The 23379-nt window shown below is 45.1% G+C and overlaps 1 protein-coding gene across 1 annotated transcript in view; it reads right to left on the bottom strand.

Moving 5' to 3' along the window:
* cacna2d1a (calcium channel, voltage-dependent, alpha 2/delta subunit 1a) overlaps positions 1 to 23379 on the bottom strand; it is a 122114-nt gene that overhangs the window by 86971 nt on the left and 11764 nt on the right. Inside the window, exons 2-3 of the mRNA XM_070548726.1 lie at positions 14782 to 14863; positions 5077 to 5193 (exon numbers count right to left, since the gene is read on the bottom strand). Of these exons, the coding sequence (XP_070404827.1) occupies positions 5077 to 5193; positions 14782 to 14863 (199 nt within the window). The remainder of the gene's footprint in view (positions 1 to 5076; positions 5194 to 14781; positions 14864 to 23379) is intronic.

A 23379-nucleotide genomic window follows, 5' to 3' on the forward strand; every position in this document is an offset into this window, starting at 1 on the left:
TGGTATCGGTTAACTTTTACCGACACCGATACTGGTATTGGTATTGGTGCCGATACCGATACCAGTATCGTATCGGTGCATCCCTACCTGAGACACGTCATAAAAGCAACGTGTTTCATCAGGATGCAGAAGAAATTCAGCGCAGGTTAGAGCTTCATTTTCTAATAAAGCCATGTGAGTCAATGGCTTTGGAGGTTCAAGCTGACAGCAGAGCAAAACCTGTTGAGTTGTGTGCCAAAAGAACAACATCCAAATGGAAGGTGGCCTCTTTTCTTTTGCACATTGACTGGTAGGAAGCATACCACACGATGCACTCTTTTATACTCTCTAACACACATCAGCTGATTCAATTTCTTTCTTTCAGACAGATGGCTATGTCCTCTTACATGATCAATACACCCAGAGTACTTCATTCCTAAATGGAACCAAAGGTAAACACAGAGTAGGGTTCGAGCTCCAAAATGGATTATTTAAAAAGGAATTCTGCCACAGGGCATCTCTTTTGATGCAATGATGGTTAAATGCGGGACAAGAGAACAGAGAGAACATTTTTAAAATATATTAAATTCTGTCGTTAGCTTGGTCAGATGGAAGGTACAAAGCAGATGGTGCTGATGGAATAAATTAAGAGGGCCTGAGGTCTCCTAACATCTCTGTTCTTTTGCAACACAACCCCCAAAACCTAATTGTCCCGCATCCCATGGTAATTACTGGGATGCCTGCCTGGATTGATGTGGCAATCATTGAGACTGTAACTATGGCAACAGGCTGTCAGGTTTTAATTGGATATTTTTCTGGCCCCCCTGAGTGGGATTGATTGAGACTGGGAGCCAAGATCCTTCGGGACCCAAGATCCTAATTTAGTTGGCAAGATACTGTTGAACCACAACGCAGAGAGAGCCTGCCTGTTGCTTTTTGTGACTAAATGCAAAAGAAGAAAATAAAAAACAGATGAAGAAAAACAGCGATCCCGTTGACATGCTGAATTCAATCTGTTAAAGTGACGGTGTGTATTTTCCCTGTCGATAGAGAGTACACACCTAAATCATTGCAAGCAAGCAGCATGTTTGTGTTTGAGTAAGACCTTACCAATGGCCATTAGGGTCAAAAATCCCTGGGAGCGTAATTTTCCAACGAGTACTTCGTCAGATGGTTCAACCTCCAGCAAAATGACAAGCACAGCAGAATCCCTTTCATCATGTCACGTTCTGCCCCTGCCCTCCTGACTGTGTTTCTCTCCTGCCCTGATTAGTCCGTATTGTTCTCACCTGTCCCTCGTTAACCTGCCCATGTTTCCCTAATTAGCCTTCTGTATTTATACCACCTGTTTTGCTCCTGTCCTTGGTCAGATCATTGTTGCTTGTAGTCCTTGTGTTTTGTTCCTGTCATTCCCAGTCCTCCATTAAAACCATTTTTACTTTTACTGAAGCCTGTATTTTTTACCTCCTGGTCAGCTCTGCCACACATGGTCCGCCGTCATCCACACCGACAATGCGACAGAATGATCTGACCACAACCTGGACCTGTGGTGAGCTTTGTTACATCTCCCTGGAGGATTATTTTTTTTACTTTTTCTCCTTTAGCGGAGGGAGATTCGGACTCAGTGTGTTTGGCGCATCCTACCTGTTCTCCGGGGTGGTCAAACCATTGAGGGGGTTTGGCGCATCCTACTCGTTCCCGGGGTGGTCGAATTCCTTCTCCTCTCCTGCTTTCTGCCCCCGTCCCGTTCTTCTCATGGAAGCCATGGATCCTGGAGCTTCAAGGGAGGTACACCCCCTACGCACTCCATTGTTCTCCGGGGTGGTAGGGCTGGTCTCCCCACTCTTCTCCTGCTTCCCTGCACCCAAGCCTCTGCCTGAAACCCAGCAATCGTGCTGTGCACCTGCTCTGACCGGTTGTCGAGTGCCTGCCGCCGATCCTGGTTTCCTCGCGTCGCTCCTACAGACTGTCCATTTCCCTGTCCACGCTGGTGGGGCTTATGCCTGCAGGTCTCATGCTGCTGCAGCCTCTGCTGGGTCCCATGCCTGCCGCTGCAGTTCTCCGCTGGGTCCTACGCCTGCCGCTGCAGTTCTCCGCTGGGTCCTACGCCTGCTCCTGCAGTTCTCCGCTGGGTCCCACGCCTGCTCCTGCAGTTCTCTGCCTGGGCCCCACGCCTGCTCCTGCAGTTCTCTGCCTGGGTCCCACGCCTGCTCCTGCAGTTCTTTGCCTGGGTCCCACGCCTGCTCCTGCAGTTCTCTGCCTGGGCCCCACGCCTGCTCCTGCAGTTTCTGCCTGGGTCCCACGCCTGCTCCTGCAGTTCTTTGCCTGGGTCCCACGCCTGCTCCTGCAGTTCTCTGCCTGGGTCCCACGCCTGCTCCTGCAGTTCTCTGCCTGGGTCCCACGCCTGCTCCTGCAGTTCTCTGCCTGGGTCCCACGCCTGCTCCTGCAGTGTTCCTGTTCCAGTCTCAAGTCAAGTGTCCTGTTCCAGTCTCAAGTCGAGTGTTTCCTGTTCCAGTCTCAAGTCGAGTGTTTCCTGTTCCAGTCTCAAGTCGAGTGTGTCCAGTCCTGTCCCCTGTCTAGTCGAGTGTGTCCAGTCCTGTCCCCAGTCTAGTCGAGTGTGTCCAGTCCTGTCCCCAGTCTAGTCGAGTGTTTCCGGTCTCTTGTGTTGTGTAGCCTTGTGGGCGTCTGGTATCCGCCCTTGGGGGGGGGGGGGGGGGGGGGGGGGGTACTGTCACGTTCTGCCCCTGCCCTCCTGACTGTGTTTCTCTCCTGCCCTGATTAGTCCGTATTGTTCTCACCTGTCCCTCGTTAACCTGCCCATGTTTCCCTAATTAGCCTTCTGTATTTATACCACCTGTTTTGCTCCTGTCCTTGGTCAGATCATTGTTGTTTGTAGTCCTTGTGTTTTGTTCCTGTTGTTCCCAGTCCTCCATTAAAACCATTTTTACTTTTACTGAAGCCTGCATTTTTTACCTCCTGGTCAGCTCTGCCACACATGGTCCGCCGTCATCCACACCCACAACATGACACATCACTGGCAACGAGTGGAGAGGTAAATGTGTAAAACTATGTTCACGAACGGCTAAAGCTTTGAAACCGTTTATTATAAATTAGTTAATGCATTTTGTCCTCATGGGCTCATGCAGACGGACACATTGCGTCTAATATGGCGTCGCCCAGAGACTTACACCCACTCCCATTAGACCCAATTTTTATGGTTATATGTTACAAAGCCGCAAATATTTTTCAACAAATGGGGATAATTTAATTCATTTCCAACAACATTTCAATGAATATTTCATGAGATTACAGGTACAAACTACACATTGTCTTTTTAAAGGTCTTTTCTTGTTATTTTGGCTTTTAAAAGTCTTACCCCAAAATTCCACCATCTCTGCTCCGCTCCGCCCCCGCTTTCTGCTGCCGCTCGCTTCCGAACTCAAATTATACTGCACCCGCTCTACAACGGCTCCGCTCCGGTGCGGAGACCTGAGGTGCGCAAACAGGCATGCGCGGGATTTTCGAGATGTTGCGATACAGTCCGAGCAATAAATGCGGAAAATAGATCCAAACACCCGTTGTGTGGGAGAAGCATCGAAATGAACTGTTTAATCTGCCCATCATTTGTGTTGAGAGATCAGCAGTGTTTGGATCAACAAAGGGTGACTGCTTTGATAGTGGAAACTGTATTTATGGCTTATTTTTGTGCATTCAAAGTTCAACCGCCATTGATAGCTGTTAAAAGTTGTTAAACCTGTGCATGTGAAACAAAAAAATGCTTTTTGTTTATCGATTTATTGTGAATTAACGGAAGTTGTGCTTGCTCCCTTTCCTGTTGGGCGGTTGTGATTTCTGTCCATTGACTGCGGAGGTGCTCCGACGTTCGGCGCAGTAGTGGTACAGCCCTGATTGACTACAATGGGACCGTTTTTGCTGTGGAGTTCGTGCCGGAGCGGAGCAGAGATAGTGGAATTTTGGGTTTACACATCACCATACTTAATTAAAGAGCAAGTCACCCCCTGCCAGATTCTTACTCAACTCCCACTTCCTGTTTGAAAAATGCAACAAATGCTGTTGCCTAGCAGACCGAGAGGGCGGAGCCACTAACAAATACACACACTCACAACATTGTGACATCATAATGTACCATCTAACATCATAGTGTACCTCTTAGCCAATAGCGATGGCAGATTTAAATTCAAATGCAGTCCTGAGTTTTTGCCTGACGACGGTGCATCGCTGACAGTTTTAGGCAGATTATTTAAATTTTAACTAAGATTAACTAAAGTGCCATATTATTGACTGAACGTGTCTACGGAGCACTTAGACACTCATTTATATAGTTTATCAACAAAAAAAGTTGATTTGAGGGTGACTTGCTCTTTAAGTTATAAAATGTAGTTTATTATAACTGTATAGAGCATCCAATACACATTTAATTAATTCATGGGGTTCATCAGTGAAAATGAAAAGGTGAATAGTTTGCACATTTAAAATGTACATAATAGAATTGATCAGTGAAAGTTATTCTATTTCTATTTTTGGACTCACCATCCTGTCATGTGATTCTATTTTATTTATATGAGGGAAATGAGAAAACCTTAAGATTTTCCAATCATTTGATCTATTACAACAAGGCACTTCTTCCAGCTCAGCTGTGGCCTCTTCACATAATAAACAAGTAAATAAATAAATAATTTAACCCAGATTGTCTTTGTTTTGCTGAAAATTGAAAACTCACACGTGAATGCATAATAGCAGAAGGTGTTTTTAAAATCCAGCAGTCTGGATTCTTTAAATGGAGTAATGTATCTGGAGGATGTCTGATGATGTTTGATCAGTGCACAGCCTGAAGCCGTGGCTCCGTTCCAGTGTCTGTTCTGATGTGAAATGAGAAAAAGCAGATCGTGCTTGTGTTTTTTCCTGGACTCGTGCCCTGGTTGTGAGAGAGATAGACAGATACTGGGGCAAATGGCACAAACAATAGACAATCTGCAACAAAAACTCTGCCACCTTTTGGGGCACAACACCTGTGACACTGTGACAAACAAGCACATTTCAAGCCAACCTGGATGGCCCCAGGTCCACTCTACTCACCTTTAGGGCTTTAGTACGATTTGCCAGGAGCTCCTCTATGTTCTCAGCAGCTGTCCTTACCAGCTCTGTAGCATCGTTGGACTCCACCGTGAAATGACGCTTGTGATCATCATATATCTAAAACAATCACAAGAGAGGAGTCAGGTTTCTTGGCGTTATTAAAGTGGTGAAGCAGCATTTTTTTTCCTGAATCTTAAGATTCACAGAAGTGCTGTCCAGGACTGGTCCTTGAAGGCCACATGTCCTGCATGTTTCAGTTGTTTCCCTGCTCCAGATAACAAGATTTAGTGGTTGAATTACCTGCTGAGCAAGCCACAGACCCCTGCAGAAACTTGTTAATTGGGAGCCTAACTTGTAGGGATGGGTACCGAATTCGGTACTTTTTAAGTTACCGACCGAATTCCACAGTACCGACTGAGCACAGATTCACGTCATTTCAAACGGTGCCTCGTTTCGGTACCCGTCCTTCATAACGAGAACTTGCCAAGACAGCTGCGCATGCGCAAGAGCGTTATGTCGTCGGTCGCTGCGAGCCAGTTGTAAACAGAGCAGCATGGTAGAAAGAACGCACGCTAAAGCTTGGCTTCACTTTACTGAATGTGACGGGTGATTGGGTGATGATGAATCCAGCGACAACGATCTAAGTGCGAGGCATCATCGTTTTAATCTGCTCCAGCAGTTAAATAAACAGTTTAACACAACGTTAGCTTGATATGTTAGCTTCCATTGCCACCATTGTTATCAGCTAATGGTGCGCTCGCTTTCTCCTCGGAAATTCTAACTTCCCAGTAGGAAAAATCAAAGAAAAAAGATGGCCAAAGGAATGAAGATACAAAGTAAATTTAGTTCACAGTACAGATGTTTGCTTCTGTTTAATTATCAGCTTATAAAACTACAAGGACGATGTTAAAATACAAACAGTTTTATGTTATTTATCGTGAAATTTATCAAATATGTTTACATATTAAGAAAAATATATATTTAATTATAAAAGTGAATTAAAATATTAAACACTCAAAAGTATCGAAAATTGGTACCGTTAAGTACCGGTATCGATTCCTAGGTACCGGGAATTAGTGCCGAATCGATTCAAATGTCAAAGGTACCCATCCCTAAGCCTAAGTCACGCCCTTCTACTTTTGGACCATGGGTTCCAAGAAGAACGAAAAAAATGAATGCAAGTCAATGGGGCTAAAAACGCTGTTTTCATATTCTGCTTATTATGTGCCGTAGATTTCACATATGGTGTCTGTGAACTTTAAAGACACATGAACACGCTTATTTTCAAACGGGGGGAGAAACGGTATTTTTGGTTTTGTGTGAAAATACGGCCAGAACTGCAAATGTGCATCACCAAAGTGACGTCATTGAACCAGACATGGAGAAAAACAAGAGGGAAACGGCTGTAAGTTCAGCAAACTTCAAATCCTTCCTTCAGGAGGAAAGAAAAGAGATGGTGAATTGCATCTCCATACCGAGTTTTTCTTCAGTTCAGCAAATAAACCAGGTGATTTGAATCAGCACAGTGAATGAACCTTGCTTAGCTGCTGAGCAGAACAAAATCACTGCATGGTGTTGACCTGTTGATGCCATAATTCCCATCTCTGGGGAAGAATCACCATAAATGTGGCCACGTGGTAAGTAGCAGCTACGCTAGGAGAGAGGAGAATCTGTGGTGACGTCATCTATGTGACGCATCGACATTAGATTTGTAGTCATGCTAATAACAAACTTTTACAAGCTGATAAATCTCTAAGTACATGACAGGCGTGGTCGAAACACACATCATGACTTTTCATTTAAATTGAAGAACAACATATTTGCGATCCAGGGTGTAAGATAAAGCGGAGTAGAAAACAGCTCTTTTAGCCCCGTTGATTTGCATTCATTTATTCGTTCTTCTGGGGACCCAAGAGCCGACCAGAACAGGAGGAGTCTCAGGCTCCCTATGACCCACTGATTAAAGCCAGGTGTGTTGGAGCAGAGAATGAAGCCTCTAAAATATTCAGGATTGAACACAAGCTCAGTAGAGTTTAGATTTTTTTTGGTGTGCCCTTTTTCTGCTCACAGCCAGACTTACTATACATAACGCTCCCTTTAATGAGAAAATTCTTTTCCCCATCAGACCTCACTTATTAAAAGCACAGAGATTAAAAACAGAAAGCACATCCACTGAAATAACTGCAGTGTCAGGTTATGTAACAGGACAATTTATGACTGTGCTACACAATATGTTCCAACTATAGAAATAAGACACAAACGCCAAACACCCAATTATTTAGCATCCTGAAGGGATTTTACTGTCCAGCGTTCAGACTCCCGGAACTAAGGCATCTATTTGTCTTCAGGCTGCTGGCGTCTGATGGAGTTTCCTGTAGTCATACTACACAATAGTAAAACTCAGATTTGGAACTGCTTCTCTAACTTTTTAATGTTGAAATCTGCTCATTGAGTATAATAAATCTGGTTAAAATAAAAGGCACAAAAGCATTCAAGTACAAAACAGTTTATCCTTGCCTTTAAAAACTGAATTTAGTGTTGCTCTGAAGCTGATTTAAAGCCTCTGAGTGCCAAATGCATGTGAGTATATGTGTGTGTGTGTGTGTGTGTGTGTGTGTGTGTGTGTGTGTGTGTGTGTGTGTGTGTGTGAGATGCTGATTTTATCTGAGTGTGTACATTTTGCCAGCAGATTGAAATGATGCAGCACTGTGTCTAATTAAAAAAACTGCTACATTAGGACTGGTGATGTGTTGTGACAGCCTCCGTCATGGAAGGAGGATTAATTAGATTTAGAAAAACAAGTTCCAGAAACCACACTCGATAGCTCTTCCACAGGCTGCTTCTCCAAACTGAGTTTATTTTTATTTATTTAACCTTTATTTGACCAGATGAGTCAACCAGTTAGAGTCGCTCTTTCAGTTTTAGGTTGGGTTAGGGTAAGAAAAAAGATATGGTGATCTTTTTTATTTTGCCCTTCCAAGTGATCTGATTGTTTTGTTGCTATGACAACACATCACAGTAGATCTCTATAATCACTCGATTAAACATTTACTGATGTAATATATTTTCTTGACAGTCGTTTTGTTTGTCAATTCCAGAGGATTTAACTTGGTAATTGTGGAGCAAAAATCCTAAATATTTCAAAAACAGATTCAGGAAACTTTAAAATATGTTAAATGTTTAATTTTTAGGTGTTTTTAAGATACTGAAATTATATAGTAACCTAAAGTTTAGGCTCTATATACCTGTGCTATTTGAATAAAAGTTAAACATGTTCTTGCATCACATTACATTATAATCATTTTAGATTGTTATTACCTTACGTTTTCTAATAACAAATAATGAAATAAAATAAAAAGTATTAAATTGTCTTCATTTGCACTTTTCATTATTAACTGCTCCTTCCATCAACCTAAAATAATTTTAATTAATTTATGAAACAAAAGTCCCATGATGCAGTGCAGCTGTCCTGACTGAGGACTTATCAATGGACATTCTGCCTCCTTGTAAAACAATCTAGTTCCTAGTCCAGTTTCCATTTTCTAAGTTTGCTCATTTGAATAAATGATGTTTTATTTTTAAATAAATGATGAATTGCCTCTATTTTTTAATATTTCATGAAGGATTTACATTTAAATATCAATGGCCTTTAAAAGTTCTCTCGTCGTCTCGTCTCGTCTCTCGTCTTCCTCCGCTTATCCGGGTCCGGGTCGCGGGGGCAGCATCCCAACTAGGGAGCTCCAGACCGTCCTCTCCCCGGCCTTCTCCACCAGCTCCTCCGGCAGGACCCCAAGGCGTTCCCGGACCAGATTGGAGATGTAACCTCTCCAACGTGTCCTGGGTTGACCCGGGGGCCTCCTGCCGGCAGGACATGCCCGAAACACCTCCCCGGGGAGGCGTCCAGGAGGCATCCTGACCAGATGCCCAAACCACCTCAACTGGCTCCTTTCGATCCGGAGGAGCAGTGGTTCTACTCCGAGTCCCTCCCGAATGTCCGAGCTCCTCACCCTGTCTCTAAGGCTGAGCCCGGCCACCCTACGAAGGAAACTCATTTCGGCTGCTTGTATTCGCGATCTCGTTCTTTCGGTCATTACCCAAAGCTCATGACCGTAGTTGAGGATTGGGACGTAGATCGACCGGTAAATCGAGAGCCTGGCTTTCTGGCTCAGCTCCCTCTTCACCACAACAGATCGGCTCAGCGTCCACATCACTGCAGATGCCGAACCAATCCGCCTGTCGATATCCCGATCCCTCCTACCCTCACTTGTTAACAAGACCCCAAGACACTTAAGCTCCTCCCCTTGAGGTAGGACCTCTCTTCCAACCCGGAGTTCGCAAGCCACCCTTTTAAGGTCGAGAACCATGGTCTCAGAGTTGGAGGTGCTGATCCTCATCCCAGCCGCTTCACACTCGGCCGCAAACCTACCCAGCAAGAGCTGAAGGTCAGCGCTGGATGAAGCTAGGAGGACCACATCATCCGCAAAAAGCAGAGAAGAGATTCTCCTGCAACCAAACTCGACACACTCCACACCACGGCTGTGCCTGATTCCTCCACCTCACTCAGCATGGCTCTTCCTGCTCAATGATCTAATTCTGTCTAAAAACCTGGATTTTATGTTTCTGACTGAAGTTTGGCAGCAAACATCTGATCATTCTGCTCTGATTGAACTTTGCCCGAGTGGTTATTCTTTTCTTAGCCAGCCTCGGGGTTCTAGTCGTGGTGGAGGCCTAGCTGTTGTTTTCAGAGACAATCATCCATGTAGCTCTACAACCTCTGGTCACTTTGCTTCCTTTGAACTGCAGCTGATTAAAGTCGGGCGTAAGAACCCGTTCTACTGTACTGTGGTTTATCGTCCACCTGGTCCAAACAGCTCTTTCCTTCAGGAGTTTAGTGACTTTCTATCCTCCACTGTGAAGCTGTCCAGACTGGTGATTGTTGGTGATTTTAACATCCACGTTGATGATCCCTCCAATCTCTTTGCCATGAATTTCTCCAGCCTTATGGACACCTTCGGCTTTACCCAGCATGTTTCTGGCCCCACACACACCAGGGGGCACACTCTAGACCTTGTTTTTACCCTGGGTCTAAATGCTGACAGTGTTTGTCCTGAGGACGTTTATATTTCAGATCACCATTGCATTTTCTTTAACTTGTCAGTTTCTGCGTCCCCACCTACTGCTTGTTGTATGGTTAGTTCTCGTTTTCTTACTGAGAGCACAGCTAGCAATTTTTCTGCTGCTTTTGATCCACCCTGTTCTTCTGATAACAACCCAGATTCCTTAACTTCTCAGTTTAACGAGCACTGCCTCTCCATTCTGGACAACAGCTGTCCTGTCAGAACCAGGTCAGTTCCTGCAGTGAACCCTACTCCCCGGTTCAATGACAGCCTTCGCAGCCTGAAGCGCCAATGCAGAAAAATTGAGCGTTTGTGGAAGAAAACCCATCTCCACATCCATCTGCTGCACCTAAAGGATCTTCTGACATCCTTTAACTCTGCAGTCAGAGACGCTAGGGTTTCCTATTTCTCCAACCTGGTGTCCCAGAGCAAAGGGAACCCCAAGGTGCTGTTTAACACCATCAGCAGCATCGTCTCTCCTGCCTCTCCTACAGCCTCCATCCACTCTGTTGCAGACTGTGCGAACTTTCTGTCTTTCTTTGTGGGCAAAGTCAATAAGGCTAGATCTAGCATCTCTCCTTCAGCCTTATCGCCGCCTCTCCCGACTCCAACCAGGCCCATTATCCTAGATAGTTTTGCTCCTGTTTCTTTGCCTGAGTTAACCAAACTAGTTAACTCTATGAAGACCTCTGCATGCCCCCTCGACATCTTACCCTCATCTTTGTTTAAAAGTGCTTTTCAGTCCATCGGTCCCAGCGTGCTCTCTATAATGAATGCTTCTCTGGTTTCTGGTCAGGTCCCTGCTTACTTTAAGAACGCTGTAATCCACCCGCTTCTTAAAAAAACAAGTCTCGACCCCTCTCTCCATAGCAGCTTCAGACCCATCTCTAAACTTCCGTTAATCTCCAAGATCTTGGAAAAGGTTGTGGATAAACAACTCACAGCTGCTCTTGATGAACATAACATCTATGATTGCTTCCAGTCAGGTTTTCGTAGAGCTCATTCTACTGAAACAGCTCTTCTTACGGTCTCTAATGACCTTCTGACTCACACTGATGCAGGGGACTGTTCTGTTCTGGTCCTGCTGGACCTGACTGCAGCCTTTGACACTGTTGACCATCACCTGCTACTGGAGAGGCTGAGAGACTGGGTAGGCCTATCAGGATCTGCTCTGGAGTGGTTCTCCTCTTATCTCTCTGAGCGCTCCTTTTCTGTGACCGTCTCCAAGTTTAGGTCCTCCACCACCTCTCTTACCCATGGTGTCCCACAAGGTTCTGTGCTGGGGCCTCTACTCTTCCTCCTCTATCTGCTTCCTCTTCAGCACATCCTGAGCTCCTTCAAAGTAATCTCCTACCATCTTTGTGCAGATGACATGCAACTGTACATCTCCTTTAAGCCCCATGAGATGCCTAAGCTGCAGCTGTTACACACCTGCTTAGACTCTATCAAAACCTGGATGTCTGGGAGCTTTCTACAGCTGAATGAAGATAAGACTGAGATCCTCATCTGTGCCCCAGACAAGCTGGTTCCCAAAGTCGGAGACTCTCTTGGTCAGCTTGCTTCCCACACCAAACCTTCCGTCAGGAATTTTGGCGAGACCTTTGACCCAGCCCTCACCCTAGATTCTCATGTCAGTTCTCTTGTTTGCTCTTCCTTCTTCCATCTCAGGAACACTGCTAAGCTGAGTCCCATTCTGTCTCCCTCTGAACTTGAGACAGTTATCCACACCTTCATCTCCTCACGCTTAGACTACTGTAACTCTCTTTTCACGTGTCTGAGCAGAGCCTCCCTGAACCGTCTACAGGTGGTTCAGAATGCCTGTGCTCAGTATTCTCCAAATACACCCACGTCACCCCGCTTCTCCTCCAGCTTCATTGGCTGCCAGTCAACTCCAGGGTTCATTTCAAGATCCTGGTTCTGGTCTATAGGGCCTTACATGGACAAGCACCATCTTACATTGGTGATCTTCTCAGTCCCTACACCCCCAGCAGGTCCCTGAGGTCCAGTGATCAAAGCCTACTGGTTGTGCAGCGCACCAGGCAAAAGACCAAAGGTGACAGATGATTTGCTGCTGTGGCCCCCAGACTCTGGAACTCTCTCCCCCGAGCCTGAGATCAGTGGACTCAGTGGTATCCTTCAAAAAGCAGCTGAAGACTCACTTGTTCAAGCTGGCTTTTGTATGACCTTCTTCAACCACTCTCTCTTTATTCTGCTCTCCCCACCTATTCCACCTTCCTTGATCCACTGATTTCCCTCTTTCCTATTCACTCTCTCTCTTTCTTAACATTTTTTCTTTTAAATCGCAATTGCTTATTCTTGCTCCTTTTAAATATATTTTTTAAACATTTTCTAAATGCTTTTTTACATTTTTTACAACTTTTTATATTTTTTGTTTTTGTGAAGTGCCTTGTGATTTTTATCTTGAGAGGCACTATAGAAATGATATTTTCTTCTTCTTCTTCTTCTTCTTCTTCTTCTTCTTCTATAGTTGGAACACACTCTCAGGTCACCCTTCTTAAAGATGGGGAGCACCAGCCCGGTCTGCCACTTCACAGGAACTGCCCCAGATGACCACGCAATGTTGCAGAGACGTGTCAACCATGACAACCCTACAACATCCATAGCCTTGAGATACCCAGGACGAACCTCATCCACCCCCGGGGCTCCGCCTCTGTGTAGTTGTTTGACTACCTCAGCAACTTCTGCCCCCGAGATTGGACAGTCCATCCCCAGGTCTCCCGGCTCTGGTTCCTCCTCGGAATGCGCATAGGTGGGATTGAGGAGCTCCTCAAAGTATTCCTTCCACCGTCCGACTATAGCCCCAGTTGACGTCAGCAGCTCCCCATCCCCACTGTAAACAGTGTGAGCGAGTTGCTGCCTTCCTCTCCTGAGGCCCCGGACAGTTTGCCAGAACCTCTATGGAGCCGATCGATAGTCTTTCTCCATGGCCTCACCAAACTCCTCCCACCCCCGAGATTTTGCCTCGGCAACTGCCACTGCTGCACCCCGCTTGGCTATCCGGTACCTGTCTGCTGCCTCCGGAGACCCACAGACCAGCCACGCCCTGTAGGCCTCCTTCTTCAGCCTGATGGTTCCCCGAACCTCTGGTGTCCACCAGCGGGTACGGGGGTTGCCACCACGACTGCCACTGGCCACCTTGCGACCACAGCTAGCAACAGCCGCCTCAACAATCGCAGAGTGGAACAAGGCCCACTCGAAGTCAATGTCCCCCACTGATCTCGGGATGTGGTCAAAGCTCTGCCGGAGGTGGGAGTTGAAGACCGTCTTAACAGGTTCTTCTGCCAGGCGTTCCCAGCAGACCCTCACTATGCGTTTGGGTCTGCCAGGTCTACGCGGCATCTTCCCCTGCCATCTGATCCAACTCACCACCAGGTGGTGATCAGTTGACAGCTCCGCTCCTCTCTTCACTCGGGTGTCCAAAACATACGGCCGCAGGTCAGATGATATGACTACAAAGTCTATCATCGACATGCAACCTAGGCTGCCTACCAAGTGTACTGATGGGCATCCTTATGTTCGGACATGGTGTTCGTTATGGCTAAACTGCGGCTTGCACAGAAGTCCAATAATGAAACACCACTCGAGTTCAGATCAGGTGGGCCGTTCCTTCCAATCACACCGCTCCAGGTCAAGATGTCATTGCCCACGTGAGCATTGAAGTCCCCCAGCCGGACAATGGAGTCCCCTGATGGAGCACTATCTAGCACTCGTCCCAGGGACTCCAAAAAGGGTGGGTACTCTGAACTGATATTTGGCCCATAAGCATAAACAACAGTCAGGACCCTTTCCCTGACCCGAAGGTGCAGGGAAGCTACCCTCTCGTCCCCCGGGGTAAACCCCAACACACAGGCAGAGAGTCTTGGGGCTAACAAAAAGCCAACCCCAGCCCTCCGCCTCTCACCCGGAGCAACTCCAGCAAAGGAGAGTGTCCAACCCCTCTCAAGGACTTGGGTTCCAGAGCCAATGCTATGTGTTGAGGTGAGTCCGACTATATCTAGCCGGTACCACTCAACATTTGCCACAAGCTCCTGCTCCTTCCTCGCCAGCGAGGTGACATTCCATGTCCCAAAAACCAGTTTTGTTGTCCGGGGATCGGACCGCCAAGGCTCCCGCCTTGGTCTGCCACCCGATCCACATTGCATCGGACCCTTCATGTTCCTCCTGTGGGTGGTGGGTCCACAGTTGGATGAGCCCATGGATCCGGTTCAGGCTGGTCCTGGCCGGGCCCCGTGGGCGAAAGCCCAGCCACCAGCCGCTCGCTCACGGGCCCCAACCCCAGGCCTGGCTCCAGGGTGGGTTCCTGGTAACCCTCCAGGTCGGGTTCTCCGACTCTTTGTTTTAATGTCCATGAAAGATCCTCTGAACCATTCTTTGTCTCACCCTTCACCTAAGACCAATTTGTCATGGGAGACCCTACCAGGGGCACAAAGTGCCCCAGACAACATAGCTCCTAGGATAATTTTTCCTAGGATCATTTCCTTACCAAAGATTTTAGAGAGATAACAGTGGTTATTTTTAAATATTTCACCAGTTTGCTGTAAAAACAAAACGAGAGACAGAAACTCACCTGTATTAGGCTATCCAGGCCGCTGGCTGTGTTTGTTAATGTGATCAAATCTTGTTCCATCTTGTCCACCCATTCTTTAACACTGCAAACACACACACACACAAGGAGAAAACCATTACCACTTGTGTGTGGCACACTGATGGTGATGAGTATGCTGGCATGTCTTCATTTGGGAAAACAGCCAACATTTTATTTTTCTACACCAACTTGCCTGTGTAGGCTGAGAGAATACAAGCGTGATGCAATAATGTTCAATCAAGTGAATACTGTACATTGCTCAAATTCACATTAGCCAAGAATTAAAGCAAGAGCTGTTGATAGTTGGTTGGCTGGAGAGCATCACACCCTCCGGGTCAAGATGATACTTAATGCATTTTGTCATGAGTAATCAAACAGAAATGGGGCGAGGAGTAATTATTTTAGTTTTTACTTCATGTTACGCATTGAGAACATCTGTGAGACCTACACTGTGTCAAAAATAAAATAGAGTTTTATAGATAAAATGTATGGCAAGTAGGGCTGTAGCGAAGCCTCGACGAAGTCGACGGCTCGATTCTAAAAATTTGTCGACGTCAGATCCGGAAGTCGACACACCGCGCCCACTTGTTGCATCCCCAGGAGTTTGTAAATAGAGGAGGAATCTGCCCGTTTTTCCTCTAGTTCGCCCTCTTCTCCGCCTTCACTAAAATCTCCGCCAAATACCGAAGACCCGGAACAACGTCCGTCCACTACTAGATTATTTTCCTGTTTTGCCCCTTCGTCTCCCGGCAACGGACAACAACTTCCGGGGTCAGATGCGCTGCTTCGTGTTTATCGCAGATGTAGAAAATCACCGGGAGCACTTCTCCCTTCATTAAGGAGCTTCTTTCAGACATGAGGAGAGCTGTTTTGGTGGTAGCAGTCTCTCCTCCGTGCTGGTCTGTTTGCTGCTGGGTGTTTTTGGTTTATTTAAACTTGGTAACTTGAACTTAACGTTGGTAAAGCTACTGTTAGCATCTTCGCTAACAGCTTCTTGCGTTGGGATAAGCTGTTACGTTTTGGTTTAGAGTTCATCTTTTTTGTGGTGTAGATCTCCCTTTTATTACATTTAGAGTGTTGTGGGTTTTCGGTTTAGTGTAAAATATCACCTGAGTTTGGTTTAACCCGTAAGACCACTCGCCTCACGCACATAAGTGACCAAAACAAAGCAGCATGGAGACACTCCATCTTCTACCACCTCTCAGGCAGCAGCCTGCACTCCCAAGTTCTACACGTCACCAGAACATAACCAACCGCAACACAATAAAAGCAGTGTTATACAAAATGGAAGGCCTGTAGTGTTTATTCTTTTACAGTAAGAATTTATCAATTTTTTTGAGGAATTTATTTGAGATTTTCTGGTTTTTGTTAATTGTGCAATAGAAAAATAATCATTAGAGTAATTTTTTAAATAGTCATTAGAATAGTCGACTATTCGATAAAATAATCGTCAGAATAATCGTTTTAAAAATAATCGTTTACCCCCAGCCCTAATGGCAAGTCATTTAAATAGTGTTACAGTAAGTAAAATTAATAACACTGGATTTTATTGAGGAAAATAAAATTGTAGTGTATCCTCTTTGAACCGTCACCTTATCGTGGTGGAGGAGTTTGAGTGCCCTAATGATCCTAGGAGCTATGTTGTCAGGGGCACTTTGTGCCCCTGGTAGGGTCTCCCATGACAAATGGGTCTTAGGTGAAGGGTGAGACAAAGAACGGTTCAGAGGATCTTTCATGGACGTTAAAACAAAGAGTCGGAGAACCCGACCTGGAGGGTTAACAGGAACCCACCCTGGAGAAAGGCCTGGGGTTGGGGCCCGTGAGCGAGCACCTGGTGGCCGGGCTTTCGTTCATGGGGCCCGGCCGGGCCCAGCCCGAACCGGATACATGGGCTCATCCAACTGTGGACCCACCACCCGCAGGAGGAACATGAAGGGTCCGGTGCAGTGTGGGTCGGGCGGCAGACCGAGGCGGGAGCCTTGGCGGTCCGATCCCCGGACAAGGAAACTGGTTATTGGGACATGGAACATAACCTCGCTGGCGGGGAAGGAGCAGGAGCTTGTGGCAGAGGTTGAGCGGTACCGGCTAGATATAGTCGGACTCACCTCGACACATAGCATTGGCTCTGGAACCCAAGTCCTTGAGAAGGGTTGGACACTCTCCTTTGCTGGAGTTGCTCCGGGTGAGAGGCGGAGGCTGGGGTTGGCTTTTTGTTAGCCCCAAGACTCTCTGCCTGTGTGTTGGGGTTTACCACGGGGGACGAGAGGGTAGCTTCCCTGCGCCTTTGGGTTGGGGAACGGGCCCTGACTGTTGTTTGTGATTATGCGCCAAATATCAATTCAGATTACACCCCCCCCCCCCCTTTTTGGGAGTCCCTGGAACGAGTGCTAGATAGTGCTCCCTCAGGGGACTCCATTGTCCAGCTGGGGGACTTCAATGCTCACGTGGGCAATGACAGCTTGACCTGGAGGGGTGTCACTGGGAGGAACGGCCCGCCTGATCTGAACTCGAGTGGTGTTTCGTTATTGGACTTCTGTGCAAGCCGCAGTTTGGCCATAACGAACACCATGTTCGAACATAAGGATGCCCATCGGTACACTTGGTACCAAGGCAGCCTAGGTCGCAGGTCGATGATACACTTTGTAGTCGTATCATCTGACCTGCGGCCGTATGTTTTGGACATCCGAGTGAAGAGAGGAGCGGAGCTGTCAACTGATCACCACCTGGTGGTGAGTTGGTGAGTTTTTTGTATGACCTCCTTCACCACTCTCTCTTTATTCTGCTCTCCCCACCTGTTCCACCTTCCTCAGGATTCACTGATTTCCCTCTTTCCTATTCTCTCTCTCTTTCTTAACATTTTTTAATCACAATTGTCTATTTTCGCTCATTTTAAATATATTTTTAAACATTTTCTAAAAGCTTTTTTTATATTTTTACATTTTATATTATTGTGAAGTGCCTCGTGATTTTTATCTTGAGAGGTGCTATAGAAATGATATTTTCTTCTTCTTCTTCTTCAGATGGCAGGGGAAGATGCCGCGTAGACCTGGCAGACCCAAACGCATAGTGAGGGTCTGCTGGGAACACCTGGCAGAAGAACCTGTCAAGACAGTCTTCAACTCCCACCTCCGCTAGAGCTTTGACAGCGTCCCGAGAGCAGTGGGGAACATTGACTCAGAGTGGGCCTTGTTCCACTCTGCGATTGTTGAGGCGGCTGTTGCTAGCTGTGGTCGCAAGGTGGCCGGTGCCAGTCATGGTGGAAACCCCCGTACCCGCTGGTGGACACCAGAGGTTCGGGGAACCATCAGGCTGAAGAAGGATGTCTACAGGGCGTGGCTGGTCTGTGGGTCTCCAGAGGCAGCAGACGGGTACCGGATAGCCAAGCGGGGCGCAGCAGTGGCAGTTGCCGAGACAAAATCTCGGGCATGGGAGAAGTTTGGTGAGGCCATAGAGAAAGACTATCGATCGGCGCCTAAGAGGTTCTGGCAAACTGTCCAGCGCCTCAGGAGAGGGAGGCAGCAACTTGCTCACACTGTTTACAGTGGGGATGGAGAGCTGCTGACGTCAACTGGGGCTATAGTCGGGTGGTGGAAGGAATAATTTGTGGAGCTCCTCAATCCCACCTATGTGCATTCAGAGGAGGAGCCAGAACTGGGAGACCGCTGATTGAGTGAGTGAGTGAGTGAGTGAGTGAGTGAGTGAGTGTCTATAAAACAAATAAAGAAGCACCTGTACCGCTACTGAGACTTCAGCTGGAGGTGAAAGTAGCTTCAAACATTATTATGTACATCTCGTCTCTGATTGGATAACAACACAATACTACCATTAACTTAGCCTGATTTATGCTTCTCCATCTGCATCAGTGCGTAGACACGCAACGCCATTATCCGTCTTTGCGTAGGGCTCCGGCAGGCACGCAAGTACGTACGGAGTCGAGCCCACTTTTTTAAACATCCGTCAAACGAAACGGATTACGCAAGCTTGTGATTGGTCAGGACGCCGCTGTTGTTTACAGTGCCGCCATTGCAAAGAGAGCCGAGTTTAACTAGTGGCAGACACGGAGAAGCTTGAAGAATACATTGCGAAAAAACTCTAAAAATATGAACGTTTAGTTCCCCCGTGACTGGAGGAGTGAAAAGATGCGCAGCAAGCGTTTTATTTGTGGACGGAAATGACAGGAAACGTGGTTAGAGGTGGGGAGCGCATGAAGCGGTGGGAGAATGAGACAAATATGTCCGTGTTAAAAGTCTCATATACACAAAAAACACAATATAAACACACGATCTTAGACCGATACATGACAGGATACCACAGAACAGCGCTACGCTCTCTGTGGTCCTGCCGGGCAATTGCTTTGCAACACTCTCCAGGAGACGGAGAAGTAAAAGAGCAAAACGCTTCCGACAATCTGTGCGTATCTGTCCCTTGCGGAGCTGACGGAGAAGCATAAACCAGGCTTAAAACAACAACAGTCTACCCCGTTGCAAGTGGGTGAGTCTATGAATATTAAGTGACGGTGTGATGTAGATCTGTCAGGCTTTTCAAATCCTAGAGTTTCACCGTCTATTTTCTATCAGACGCTAATGCAGGAGATAGGTTTAGGAGACTATTATTATGTTCAGCCTGCATGAAAAACACAGAGTGACCGAGTAATCATTAAAAAAATTTTTTATCAGTGTTCCACACCTCTAATGATTGATAAGCCAAAAAGTATCTAGAAGACTTTAACTTTTTTTATTTAACATTTAATGATTTAAAAAAATCAAGAATGAATGAAAAGATCAGATCTCACTTAGGGCTGTCGCGGTAACCGCAAAAATGAAATATCGCAATATGAAGACGCCCACCGCGCTGCATCATGGTCCACCGCGATTACTGAACTTGGTTCAACTCAATGATGCATGTTGAGAAGGATGGCTGCACTGGTATCAAAACGAAAAGTTACTTCGCTCCTTTGGGAGCACTTTGGTTTTCAGTACGTCAGCTGCTGCGCAGCCAGAGTCCTTGGCCGAGACGGAGCTGCCACCAGCGGCAAAAAAAAAAAATAATAATAAACGCTCGGAGACCTCCTGAAGTCCCGGACAAGCACTGCTTCTGCAACCGTCCCGAAGAGAGTTTGAGCCGAGCTGGAGCTCACTCGCTACCTGTAGGAGGAATGCATCCACCCTAAAGAACCCCCCTGACATGGTGGAGCAACAACCGGGAGAGATTCCCTTTGCTCGCCAGAGTCGCACGCAAGTTGAGTTCGGAAGCGAGCGGGGCCGGACCGGAGCGGAGGGGAGCGGAGGTAGTGGAATTTGGGGTAAGTGCAACGAGCGCACCATCCGAGAGGGTTTTCAGTGTTGCTGGAAATGTTGCCACCCCTCTCAGATGCTCTCTCAAACCGTATATGGTTAACATGCTGGTTTTCCTTGTGGGTAACAAGGACGTGACCGAGCTATAAATCACCGTCATTCGTGTGTGTGAAAGTGAAATGATAGTGCGCCCGCCCCCCGGCGCGCGCGCGCCCGGTACATGTAATTTTTTATGCTTGATTTTAAACAACTAAACAAAATGGGGACTTGTTTCTTATTTGTTAGATGCTGCAGCCAAATTTGCATTTAAAAGTTTAACCTCCTGAATTTTGTTGTTTTTAAGTTCAGTCGGACTCCGACTGTCGGACAAACAAACGTTACTGCGATCTGTGTTGTTACTGCCCTTTGATCTGCATTCAGTAAAGCGTTATAAAAGAAGGCACGGCAATTTTTAACCTTTTTTAAATGTGTAAACATTATGTTTAGATAGTACTGCAATAAAAAAAAGGACTGCAATAATATCGCATACCGCAATATTAAGCCACCCTGAATCACCGCAGGGGGAATTCCTCAACCGCGACAGCCCTAATCTCACTGTAAAAGCTACTTTCAAGCATCAAGAAATTACATAAGATTAAAACAACAAAAACTTCTAATGGGAACTACAATCAAACAGCTAAAATAGCAGTTTTTCTGGCTTGTCATCTATTTTTTTAAAGCTTGCAAAGCATTCACTAAAATATACCTCATATAAAATCCCTGTGGGAATTTGCTTTTACTCTTCTCACACTTCTGAAATTGTTATGAACACATGAACATGGTATGTTTTCAGATTAAAAAAAGTGTAATATGAGCAGTGGCAGTGCGTATATTTAGCCATCCATGGGACAGCTGCTGCTAGAGCAGATATAGGATGGAGCTACTGTCAGCGCATTGGGCTTTTTTCAGCTTCTGAAAACTAGCTGAGCCCAAAGATTTACAGGACAATAAATTAAGTTGTTTTGGTTTCTCAACAAAAACCATAAACTCAGTTATAATATCAGAGCTGGAATGGATGAAAGCAGCTCCAGAGTCAGGATATGCTTCACTTGTGTGTAGAGTTTATCACAAGAGTGGCAACTAATGAGCCCAGCTGGGCACAAAGGAAAAAGAGAGGCAGAACGAAGGGTGTTTAGGAAAACCTGGAACATCTGTGGGCTATGCACCATAGGAAAGGAGTTTTAAATATGTATTCACTCTTTTACTCACTTTCTGTTTGGAGAACTGAGCAAATATTATTTGTAGAAAACTTTAATGAAGGAAAAAATCTTTAAAAAAAATTCAATTATATGACATAAAATTTACATTTTTGTGCCAGTCTTGTCCACTGCCCAAAAATCCTAGATCCAAAGAACAAGGATAAGGAGCCCACAGATTACGTGCTCAGTTAATGTCTCTGACAATGGCAAACAGAGGAGGAGGCACTGGAAATTTGATCGTGGGAGGACGAACCCCTATATGGGATGAACCACAGACAGATAACTGAAGTGCTGTCAAGAAATCCTACCAATGGCTAGAAAGAGCTGGTCTGAAGGACAGCACATAATACACTTATGGCTGCACAGGGGCAAGAGGCCACAGAGGCCAAGATCTACCACACCAGACAAGACCCAAGGTGTAGGCTATGCAAAAAGGCCTCAGAGATAATCCACCACATAACTGCAGGGTGTAAGATGCTGGCTGGGGAAGCACACATGGAATGCCACAACCAAGTGGCTGGTACAGTCAACAAGAACATCTGGGAAGAGTATGGACTGGAAGCCCCAAGGTCAAAGATCCTGTGCGACTTCCAGATCCAGACAGACAAAATGGTGATGGTGAACCAACCGGACAATGTGGTATATATACATCTATATGTATATACATCTATATGTATATACATCTATATATATATATATATACATATAGATGTATATATATATATATATATATATATATATATATATATATATATATATATATATATATATATATATATATATATATATATATATATATATATATATACATCTATATGTATATATATATATATATATATACATCTATATGTATATATATATATAGATGTATATACATATAGATGTATATACATATAGATGTATATACATATAGATGTATATACATCTATATGTATATACATCTATATGCATATACATCTATATATATATATATATATATATATATATATATGTATACATCTATATGTATATATATATATATATATATATATATATATACATCTATATGTATATATATATATATATATATATATATATATATATATATATATATATATATATATATATATATACATCTAGATGTATATATATATATATATATATATATATATATATATACATATCTCTCTCTCTCTCTCTCTCTCTATATATATATATATATATATATATATATATATTTAAATATATATACATCTCTCTCTCTCTCTCTCTCTCTCTCTCTCTCTCTCTCTCTCTCTCTCTCTCTCTCTCTATATATATATATATATATATATATATATATATACATACTTCATATTGGTGCATCCCTACTTGAAGCCTACGGATATACTGGCTTGTAACATGATGTCATAAATCTCTGTACTAATGGCTCATTTGAGGTTTTGCAAAATCCCTTTGATCTTGGTTACTCTCTTTCTAAACGGCTAAACAGCTAAAAGTCTGCATGACAGAAAACATAATTATTTGAATTTGCAGCTTATTTTGAAGAGATTCAAATTTCATGTTTATAAAAAGCCATACCAACCTGCAGATGAGTATCTAGAAACGGTACAATGAAAACTAGAATGGACAGCAAAAAACACACACACACACACACACACACACAATTTCTGACCTCATCAGGAACATAGGATAGGGAAATAGAGAGGGATAAAACAAGGAAGGAAACACCTAAACTAGCTCGAGTCATGTGGCCACCCGTCTAGTTTGGCCGTATAGACATCTGGGGCAGAAGTGTGAGAAACCATGTAAAACTCAGCCAAGTGTGAGACCTGCTGGCACTGGAATCCTCTTTTCCCTCACACTCGTCTCACTGAGTCATTACTATCGTACTTATTTTAATACAAACTGCTCTTTAACCCCTTAACCCCCTTGTTTATTTGCTCATCATTATATATGTGTGTGTGTGTGTGTGTGTGTGTGTGTGTGTGTGTGTGTGTGTGTGTGTGTGTGTGTGTGTGTGTGTGTGTGTGTGTGTGTGTGTGTATAAAGCTCCTCTGGTTTAAACA

The sequence above is a fragment of the Nothobranchius furzeri genome, chromosome 1 (assembly GCF_043380555.1).
Source record: "Nothobranchius furzeri strain GRZ-AD chromosome 1, NfurGRZ-RIMD1, whole genome shotgun sequence".
Classification (NCBI taxonomy): domain Eukaryota; kingdom Metazoa; phylum Chordata; class Actinopteri; order Cyprinodontiformes; family Nothobranchiidae; genus Nothobranchius; species Nothobranchius furzeri.